Raw genomic sequence first — 11695 nt, 5'->3', positions numbered from 1 at the left:
CCTAAATATTTAACTTGCTAGCTAAATATTTAACTTGAACGTTAAATGTTTAGTTAGCAAGCTAAATATTTAACTTGAAAGTTAAATGTTTAGTTAGCAAGCTAAATATTTAGCTCCATGCTAAATATTTAATTTACAAACTAAATGTTTATGTCCAAGCTAAATGTTTAATTTACAACACTAAATATTTAACTTGCAAGTTAAATATTTAGTAAAATAAATATTTAGGTGTAAATCAAATATTTAATTTCCAAGCTAAATATTTATTTTCAAAACTAAACATTTAATTACTTAGCAAAACATTTAATTCCTAAATTAAATATTTAATTTGCTAACTAAATATTTAGCTCAGACCTAAATATTTAACTTGCAAGTTAAATGTTTAGCTCAAACCTAAATATTTAACTAATATGCAAATTCCTTGCCAAAAAGCGGAAGTGGACTATCAAAATAAAAGCCGAACCTATACCTCTTTCCAAACAGGGGGACGACACACACACTGGTGGTGGTGTGTGTGTGTGTGTGTGTGTGTGCGTGCGCACACCACTAGTGTACGAAATAGCTACATTTCATTTAGACCTCTTTATTACAATTTCACACATTTAAAGCATGTTTCTCACCAAGTTTGTAGAAATTCGTCTGTGGGGTTTAAAGACATTTTAACTTTAATGCACTTCGTAAACTTTAATATACAAAGTGCTGACCTGGTGGTAAAATAGTGTTAAACAGTTGTCTACTATTTTAAATCAAATCAGAAAAAGTCTAAATGAAATGGAGCCGTTTGCTACTTTTTGAAATATTTCATGTTGTCTCATTTGATTGTGACAAAAGTTGACTTTATTTCTGTCCTTATCTGCGAGCTGTCTCGTGATAAATATCAATAAAAATGGCAGAAAGTACTCAATGGATAAAACACAATAGCTTTAGGAGTGAACCCAATTCAAGATGACCACTACCTCCAACTCACCTTCTGGTGAGCTGGTGTATCAGTCATCAAAATAAAACAGTGGACTTTGATTGAACACTTCCCCTCCGGGAGGCTTTATCAATTCAAAACTGCAGAAAGTGGAGCTCCAAGCTTTATAGAAGTGCATGAGATGCCTCGTTGTGTACTCAGATCTACCTGTGATTAGATTAAAACTGGTCGTCCTCGCAACAGAGGCTCGTTAGGCTCTTTGTCTGGCCCACAGACAAGTTTTGGTCACCTGCATGAGCACAATAGTGAGGAGGAAACAAAAAGGTTCCCTTCAGAACACTGACCCTTTTGGTCTTGCAAATAAACTAAATGTCCATTACTCAAGATTTGACCTTCGTGACTTCAGTGATGAGACTGACTCCGTCTGTGCAGCCCTGACACCATCTCCTGGGGAATTGCAGGTGAAGAAATTCATTTGAATTTTTCAGAAAACCAATCCTCAAAGCAGCAGGGCCAGATGGCGTTAAAGAAAGGGTGTTAAAAAATGTGGTCCTGTAGGCACTGAATGATTTTAGACCAGTTGCCCTCACATCTGTATTGGGCAACTGTATGGAATACCTGGTGAGCAGGGGACTCGTCTTTTACATCTGAGCATATGGACCTCATGCGGTTAGCCTATAGGACTAACCGAGGGGTGGAGGATGACACTCTCTCCCTCCACAACAAGGTCCATAATCATTTAGACAACCCGAAAACATGTTTGTGTATTATTCATGGACCTTTCATCAGCTTTTAATACGGTTCAGCCACACGTTCTTTTAAAACACCTATGATCTAAATGTCAGCAGCCATCTTGTGTTGTGGATTAGAAAGTTTTTCAGAGGAAGACCCCAACGAGTCTGTGCTGATAACACTATCTGACTGCAGGGTTCTGAACACTGGTGTTCCACAAGGTTGTGTGCTATTCCACTTTTATTCTCTTTATATACAAATGAGTTGCGGCAAAACAACAAAGACTTCACATTAATTAATTAATTATGCTGATTATATGGCCCTAGTTACTGGTCTGAAAGACACCAACAGCCCCTCCCAGTTCATAGAGCAGCTCTCAGCCTGGTTTGATGACAGTTTTCTGGACCTTAATGTCAGTAAAACCAAGGAGCTGTGTCTGGGAGGTTTGGAGCAGCCAGCAAACATTTTATGGCATTTTTAACTTGTGTTGTTTTGTTTGTATGAACCAGATGTCAAAGATAAGTCTCTATTTCATGGAATGTTATGGACAATAAAGTGACTGATTAATTGATTGATTGACTGGTTGGTTGGTTGGTGACGGTGAACTGGGAACATCTGGTGGAGCCCCCTGTCCATGCAACCTTCAACTCAAACCTCTGGGAGAGTTTTTCACATGTCTCAGGGGAAGTCGGGGACATGGAATCTGAATGGGCCATGTTCAAGGCCTCCATTTCAGATGCAGCTTCCAGGAGCTATGGCCAGAAGGTCATTGGTGCCTGTCACAGTGGCAACCAAAGGATCCGGTAGTGGACACCAGTGGAAATGGAAAAGTTGAGTCAGGTCTTTCGGATGAGTTCAAAAAACCTGGGTGCTTTGAACCCATCCAGAGGACCTGACTTAACTTTTTTTTAAATGTTTCTACCTGGATTCTTGAGCATGCATCAGGATATCCTGGAGGACTCCTAAAGCAGCTGACAGGTACAGAGTGGCCAGAAAGACTATGGCTTCATGGCCGGGGATTCAAAAACTCTGGCATAGGAATTCAGGGAGGCCATGGAGGAGGACTTTTGTTTGGATTCGAAGAGGTTCTGGCAAAATGTTTGGCGAGTCAGATAGTGGGTCCCTTCCCAGACTGTTATTGGTTTGCTTGGGGAATGGCAGACCCAGACTGAGGATATTGTTGAGAGGTGGAAGGAGCACTCTGAAGATCCCCTTAATCCACCAACCATGTCCACCTTTAAGGAGGCAGAGTCTGAGGACTCGGGGGAAGACAAGTCCATTACCATGGCAGAGGACAATGAGGTATTCCAAAAGCTCCTCTGTGGCATGATGTTAGGGGTGAACGAGATTCACCCTGAGATGCTGAAGGCTCTGGATGTTGTGGGGCTATCATGGTTGACACGTGTCTTCAACGTCACATGGAAGACTAGCACAATGCCTGTGGAGTGGCAGGCCGGGGTGGTGGTTCCCATTTTTATAAAAGGGTACTGGAGAGAGTATTCCAACTATCATGGTATCACACTTTTTGCCTTCGCCAGGAAAGTTTACTTTTTCATTTATTCAAACTTTATTTATGCAGGTTAGTCTCATTGAGCCTCGAGGACTCATTTACAAGAGAGACCTGATTTAACAAAGAAGTAGACAGAACTCAAAAGTAGACAATCATAAAATAGCATATAAATTGAAAAATAAATGTAAGAAAATTATATTAAAAAACAAAACAAAAACAGTGACAGTATAAAGCGATAAAAAACACTAAAAACAGGAACATTATTCCATTAACATTTACTCCAGGGTGTTGGAAGGGAGGCTTCAACCAACTGTCACACCTCAGATTCAGGAGGAGCAGTGTGGCTTCCATCCTGGTCATGGAACAGTGGACCAGAGGACCAGAGGACCAGATCTTCACCTTTGTGGAGTTATTGAGGGAGTCGTGGGAGTTGGCCTCTCCAGTCTACATACATTTTGTGGATCTGGAGAAGGCTTGTGACCGCGTTCCTAGAGGCATTCTGTGGGAGATGCTGTGGGAGTATGGGGTGCCTGGGTTGCTTTCAAGGGCCATCTGGTCCCTGTTGAACCAAAGCAGGAGCTTTGGGAGCTTTGGGAACCCCAGGGTATCATCTCTGCTTTATGCAGATGATGTGGTTCTGTTGGTTTCATCACACCTTCAGTGTGCACTGGGACTGGGACACTGTGTGAAGCAGCTGGAATGAGTGTGTCCCTCTAAGTCTGAGACCATCTTTCTTGACTGGAAACAGGTGGAATGCACCTGCTGGGTCGATGTGTGTGTGTGTAGGGGGGCGGGGGGACTTTGCCTCAAGTAGCAGAGTTCAATATGTAGGTGTCTTGTTCATGAGTGATGGTAGGATGACGATGAGATGGATTAATCGATTGGGGCCTCGTCCTCAGTAATGAGGGTGTTGCTTCAGTCTGTCCTGGTGAAGAAAGAGCAGAGTCACCTTAAAACTGACTTTTCACCGTTTGTTGTATTTCTGTCTGTCCACAGTTTAACATAGGTACATTCTTATTTACAAAGCTAACTTTGGCAGTCTCCCTTCGTATCACATGATATTTAATTTATCTTTAATGAGCCTTCATGTTTTCTGTGGTGTATTTTTTTTTTTTCTTTATATATTGTACTTTGGTAATGATTTGAATGCTGCCTGCCTTGGCCAGAACACTTGTCAAATACATTTTTAATCTCAATTTTTGTTTCTGGTTAAACAAAGATTAAATAAAACTTAAAATTGAATCCACCCCTGTTTATCAATCCATACCATTCAGAGCTGGTTATGAGATAAATGAAAGGATGATGTTATTTCAGACAGGTGATTTCAACACCTGAGTGAGGTCATAATACTGACAAAAACTGAAAGGGATTTACATATTTCTCCTTATACAGCTCACAATACTAGAAAACATTTCAAGAATGTTTGAAGAATTGCTACTTCGTAAAGGAGAAGGACAAAAGTCTAAACTGGACAGATGTGTCCTTTAGGAGGCATCCAGAACGTTAGCATCAAGTTCAAAAGACCAGTTCTGTAGTGGACTGGGCTTGAATCAGGGTTCCTGTACAAACAAACGCTCCAACATCAAATGTTCAACCACGTGGACTAAGAAAAACCCTTCTAAATATTTTTTACTGGTCACATAAAAATAAATAAATAGCCATCATCATGACTGTAAACAGAAAAACAATACCTACCATACCGTACCATTCCAGACCAGACCAGAACAGACTATACCAGACCAGGCCAAACCAGACCAAACCAGATCATTCCATACCATACCATACAACACTACACTACACCACACCCTACCATACTATACCAAACCCTACAGAATCATACCATACCAGATCAGACCATACAAGACCAGTCCAGACCAGGCAAACCAGACCATACCAGATCAGGCTATAACAGACCATACCAGACCAGGCCAAACCAAACCATACCTTACCATACCATACCATACCATACCATACCATAATTTTCACTCTACTACTGTCTTTACTTACTCTGCTCAACCTGTTTTGTATTTGTAATTATTTTTTCTGTCCTTAACATGTGTTTTTTTTATCTTTCAGATACACCTGGACCTACACCTGGACATATATCTGGACCTACCATTCTGTGTTCGTCTGTCTCTCCTTCCTGTCCTCTCAACCAGCCGGTCAAAGCAGATGACCTCTTGTCCTGAGCCTGGTTCTGCTGGAGGTTTCTTCCTTTTAAAAGGGAGTTTTTCTTCCCACTGTCTCCACTGTGCTTGCTCAGGATGGGAGACTGCAACAAAGCCAAGATTCAACTTGTCTGCTGGAATCTTTAGATAGAGAACTTTACTAATTGGCTTTTATGTGAATGTTTCTGTAAAGTCCCTGAGACAACTTGGTTGTTATTTGGTGATATATAAATAAACTGAATTGAATTGAATTGAATTGAACAATACACTACACCACACCACGCCACGCCACGCCATACCATACCATATCAAACCATACCAGACCAGTCCAGGCCAGGCAAACCAGACCATACCATACCAGATCTGACTATACCAGACCAGGCCAAAAGCAGACCATACCATACCATTCTATTCCATACCATACAGAATCATACCATACAACACAACACACAACACTACACTACACCATGCCACGCAATGCCACGCCACGCCATGCCATACCATACCATACCATACCATACCATACCATACAATACCATTCTATATCATATCATACAAAATCATACCATACAACACTACACTACACTACACCATGCCACGCCACGCCATGCCATACCATATCAAACCATACCGTACCAGACCATACCACACTATACCACGTGTTGCCATACCACACAACACCAGCACAGGACAAATAGAATAAAACAAAAATAGATCAAAACTAACAGAAAGGCAAAACAAGGAGCAAAGCAACATCCACATGCATTAGTCATCAGGTCTGCTGATCTCCAAACCAGTTGTTGGGAAGTGTGCAGACTCATTGGACTGTATTGTGTTTATGACGACTCACGTATTCCTTAAGCTGGTCCAAAAATAAATCTGTTCATCAAATCAAGTGCAGGGGGACATTTTACCACTGCTATAGATAATATACTGTATAATTCAGCTTTAAATGAAATCTTTAGTTGCAGGTAGTTTCTGTCAGAGGAAGTCCACGGTGACAAAGATATTGAGAATTAAACTTGAAAACATTTAAATATATATATATTTTGTTTCTATGAACACACAGATTAATTTGTTTTTCTGAGTACAAGCAGCTCGTGACTCAGAACAAACTACCGGTACTGGACACAATCAGCGTTCTTAGTTTGTGATGAGGACGACTCGGCTCCTGCCACAACAAACTTTAGCTGTGGTGGCCATCTTGAATTGGTTTGGCACCTTTTATTGTGCCGATCAAAACTTTATGAAAGTTTTATTAAAATCTGTCCAGAGATTTATGACTTGTTTTGCCAACGCATCATCGTACATAGAAAGTGATAATAAAACCATAACAAACTAAACTTGTGATGTAAAGTTTAGTTTTGATTTAACAAACGTGAAATCTAATTTAATAAAACGTTAAAGAAGACTTGTATGAGTTTGTTAAAATCATCTTGTCGTTTTAAAAACATTTAGCTGCTTTTTTAATTTTTTTTAATTCCAAACTGCTAGAAGTCAACAGCTAATGTTTCAAGTCTCCTTTTTATTTTGTGTTTTGGCGTAAACCACGACAAGCGTCGGCGAGTGCTGTGAAAGTTCATCTGTGTGGAACCGGTTTGTGGGACCGGTTCTCTCTGGTGTCAGACGTGAAGCCAGGAATGTGATACCAGATAAAATCCCCCAACAGGACAGGGTGTGTTCACTCTGCTGACATCATTCTGCATCACAGAAAAATGAACAAGTCATTTCCTGAAACAAAACAAAGCGCTTGGTTTTCTGAAAGATGACGAGAGCTGTTCCCAAACTATAAACAGCAGGAAACACGACTTGGACGTTTAAATAAAGTTAAAGAAACCAAAAAGAGTTCGACGTTTTCATATGTCGGTTCACAAAAGAAGCAGATTAAAAATAAATAAATCAATCAAATTTCACTGAAAAACTAAAACAGTGACTCGTTTTATTACACGAGAGTGTCAACAAAATATTTTAAAGCAGTTTTTGGTGCCATCTTTAGGTTAGTATCATGTGTGGTGGTGGCGTGTGTGTTTACTGAAAGCACCGACTGATACATCAGCCTGAGTCAAGATGGCCGCTGCAGCTACAACTCAGTCAGCTTCATCGACCTAAACTTTGGGGTGGTAGTAGCTGAGCCTGAGCTCCAGCACATACTCTGAGCCCAACAGATTGCACAAGATCACTGTGGAAAACTTGAACTGTTTAACGTCAACTCTGTTAGCAAAACATCTCATAAACCACTGGACGGACTTTATTAAACTCACAGGAAATAATCATTAAATATATATATTGTTTTTGGACTATAAAATACACTTAAAATCCTTTAATTTTCTCACAAATCAACAGCGAGTCTTATAATCCAGTGCGTCTTATGTATTAATTCTGGTTTACTGACCTCAAACTGATTTTATGTGTTACAACTGAACAATGTTCAGAGTTTTATTGTGAACGAGTTGAATAAAGTTCGACTCATCTGTTTTGTTTCGCTTAATGCGCCTTATAGTCCGAAAACTACGGTAAACATCTTTAGCTGTTTAACCGTTCAAAGATGGCCGCCAGAACCAGCTGACACAAACGGCTCCTACTCAGCTTCAGCTGATCTTCATGTTCAGGGTGGTAGTAGCTGACAGTCATTCACAACACACGAGTGACGTCTGTTGATCCTGAATTAAATTGTTTGGCAATTCTTAACGCTGCGTTTTTGTTCATTTAAAACGTGTTTGCTACATTTTGGGACATTTTGCTACTTATTGCGACAAATGGGATACATATTGTTATTTTTTTGTAATTGTTTTAATTAATATAATTATAATTATTTATTTTTAATAATTATTTTAAATATTTTTGCTAATTGAGAACATTCAACATTGGCATTAAGTTAGAAGAAATATTATAATAAAGAACTCTTTCATCCCCACAGTCATTGGTTTTTTAAACAAAATACAGATTTAAGGCCTTATCCCAGGATTGCTATTGGATTATCACAGTCCAACTCTTTTTGTCTTCTCTTTTAGTAATGTTTGTATTTTAATCTTGTTTTTAATGCACATTTTTACCCTGTTTTTATTAATTTTGTCAAGTTAAAGTCTGTATGAACGTGCTGTCATCATCACCACTGACTGTAAATGAATTGCCCTTTGGGAACGTAATAAAGTGAAATATGACTTTTCCTTTTAATCGGTTATCTTTAATATGCTGTAATATTATTTATCACCAGTCAGAAAGGGTTCAAACATGCCAACCATAAAAGGTTGGGGTCATTTTGTAATTATTTTGATCAGATTAAAAGATTAAAACGTCTTAATTTAAGCCTCTGGTCATTTTTTGATTCCAAACTTCATGACCTTCGGGAGTTTTGTTCGACCAACGCGCCGGAAATAAGAAAACAAAAATCCTCTTTCTTTGTTAAAGTATGAGGAAACACTTTTCATCATTTAGAAATGTTGTAGGCGTAAATCTCGTCTCAACCTTTCTTGAAACGCAACACCAAAGCTTCGGACTGCAGTCAGGACTGTGGAACTGGTTAAACTGGTTTTGAAGGAAAACACAAGGAGCGATTTTACAGGAATGAAGTTTTTCACTCCGGCTCAGCGTAGTTACACCTCATGACCCACTTTTGTTTAAATAATCCCACATTTTAAAGGAAATATGGGGCTTAATCTAGATTTATTTATTACTAAGTGTGAACTGGACTGATTAGCTGGATTGGGGTTTACAAAACAAAAGCTTTGATTTTATTTTAAATTTAAGTCGGAGCACGAAAGTAAAGTCAAACCTTTGGAGCAAATAATGCGCTTTGACAAAAACATCAAATGCAAACATTTTATTACAAAACAGTGGCATTAATAAGAAACAGGTATTTGATACTGCTATGAAGCAAAGATATGTGTACGATCTTACAATCACAAGTTTAATCATTGACACGTTCCAGTTTCCGTCAGAGCTTTTTGTGCCGTTAACGACCTCCTGGTGCGACTCAGACGGTTTTGATTCAGGGAACAATGAGGCCGAACAACCTGAACATAAATCTGTTCTCCTTGTCTGCAGTGAACACGAATACTGGAAGACTTTTCATCGCATCATTTTTAGTCTCATTGTTGAAGGACTCAGTCTTTGTCCGTCTCTTGGTGCGGCTGTCCCACGACCGTGGTGCGGTCGCAAAGTCCAATCGAAGCTATAAAAATATGGATACACGGTCCCTCACAGCAGAACGCTCAGACGTAGGCCCGGCTGGTGGCTGCAGACTTGGCGGGGCTGTACCTGACCGGATACTCTGGGACGTCGTCCTTTGGAGGGCAGGAGCTGCACAAGAGGGCGCCCCCCAGCAGGAGGACCGCCGCCGTGCCCCAGCCGATGTACAGGGCAGCCCCCAGCTCTCTCCTCTGGGCGTCGGTCATGACGGGGTTGTAGAAATCTCTGACGATGGTGTTGGCGGACCAGCACACGGGGATGAGCGTAAGAATGCCGGCGCAGATGAACATGACTCCAGCAGCAATGGCCACTCGAGCTTTGGCCCGTGGTTCCTCCACAAAGTTGGTGCACTTTCCTCCGGCGATCCCCAGGATGATTCCCATGGCGGAGACGATGATGGCGATGATTATGAGGGCCCTGGCAGCCTGGAGGTCCTGGGGCAGCGCCAGCAGGGAGTCGTAGATCTTGCACTGCATCTGGCCCGTGCTCTGCATCACACAGTTCATCCACAGGCCTTCCCAGATGATCTGCGCCGTCACGATGTTGGCCCCGATGAAGGCCGTCACCTTCCACATGGGCAAGGCGCACACGATGATGACCCCGAGGAAGCCGATGATGGCGAGGACCAAGCCCAGCATCTGTCGTCCCATAGACACCATGGTGAGGTTTGAGTTGGAGGCGAACGAAGCAGAGGAGTCACAGCAAGACGTCGGCTGCCGGCAGAGAGTCGAGTGAGGTCTGCTGCACCGCTCAGTCACTTTTAAAGACTTGAAGGTGGAGCATCCTTCCTCTGACCTGAAACCAGTGAAACCACTGAGTTACCTGTCCGGCCAGATTCTTCTCTTGATCTGCACGCAGATGAGGAGCGGTTTCGACGAGATGGACTTCCGTTCTAAATGATTCTATGTAAACGAGGCATTCAAGCAGCACCCAGCCTGTCGTTGACTGGGACATCACATCCAGGCACTGGTTTCAGGTTTAAAAAAAAACACATCAAAGTGGGCAAGTTTCACCGGATGTGCACTGTTCTCCATCTACGGTGAATTTTGCTGACTGACTCGTTTATTTTTGTTCTGTAATCCAGGCTAGGATTAAAGTTTTCATAGTCAAAATGCCTAGATTAAGTTAATACTGATTATTATTATATATTTTAACTAAATAAATCACTACAGATTTTAAGAAATGGGGAAAATAGATCAATCTATTTATTTATTTATTTATTTATTTAACCAGCCAGTTTAATTTTTACAAGTTAAAACCTCTGTGTTTTTTTTATTTTTACATCTATTATTATTTTTTATGTATTCAGATTCACAGATGACTCATTTTTTTATGTTATAAGTTTTTATTTATTTCATGATAATGAAACAAACCAAAATTATAACTGAAATGAGGGAATTATATCCAGATTTTTTTATTTTAATTATTTTATAAAGGCCTAGGGGAATGTATTTATTTGTATTTTTATTTATTTATTGATCATTTGTAATGTGATTTTTTTTTTTCACGTGTACCGATTAAAATGGAAAATGATATTTCCTGCTATTATTAGCTTTGGATTTTAGGTAATGTCATTTTTATAGTATGTGTTTTATGATCTCTCTCTTTTTTATTTAAACTTTTTGTCTTTATTTTATTTTTCTGGTTTTACTGTGAGCTACTTTGGTTTTAACTGTTTTAAATGTGCTTCAGAAATAAAGCTGATTGGTTTAAATGTGATGTATTTTTATTTTATTTATTGGTTTTCATTTTATTTGATTTTTTCTTTGTTAAATCAGGTCTCTGTTGTAAATGAGTCCTCGAGGCTCAGTGGGATGAACCTGTATAAATAAAGGTTGAATGAATATTATAAATCACGTTGACACAGAATGACTCCACAAACAGGTTAAAAAGTTAAAATACAAACTTTTATTTTCAGAAAACATGAATAATAAGCATTAAGACATCATAAGACATTTATTTTATTTTTATTAATCTTTATTTAACCAGGCAGATCCCATTGAGATCACAGATCTCGTTTGCAAGGGAGGCCTGAAGGCTGCCTAACATGCACGTTCTGGTTTGTGAACATGCTCTTCGTTCATAAATAAAACACATAAACTGTGATTTCTACACAAAAGGTGTTGCCTCTTTTCAGAGAACCAACCTGAGAAAATGTCAAAAGCAAAAACATGGAAGCAA

The 11695-nt window shown here is 39.8% G+C and overlaps 1 protein-coding gene across 1 annotated transcript; it reads right to left on the bottom strand.

Annotated features, from left to right (window-relative positions):
* Nucleotides 1-9164: 9164 nt before the first annotated feature.
* On the bottom strand, nt 9165-10244 carry LOC119410810 (claudin-like protein ZF-A89). The gene has a single exon (XM_037677732.1). It carries the CDS (start codon nt 10171-10173, stop codon nt 9538-9540), a length of 636 nt encoding a protein of 211 aa, XP_037533660.1. The 5' UTR covers nt 10174-10244; the 3' UTR covers nt 9165-9537.
* Nucleotides 10245-11695: the final 1451 nt, after the last annotated feature.

Source organism: Nematolebias whitei, chromosome 6 (genome assembly GCF_014905685.2).
Source record: "Nematolebias whitei isolate Nwh7 chromosome 6, NemWhi1, whole genome shotgun sequence".
Classification (NCBI taxonomy): Eukaryota; Metazoa; Chordata; class Actinopteri; order Cyprinodontiformes; family Rivulidae; genus Nematolebias; species Nematolebias whitei.
The sequence above is the reverse complement of the archived record's forward strand: the minus strand, read 5'-3'. Positions and strand labels throughout refer to the sequence as shown.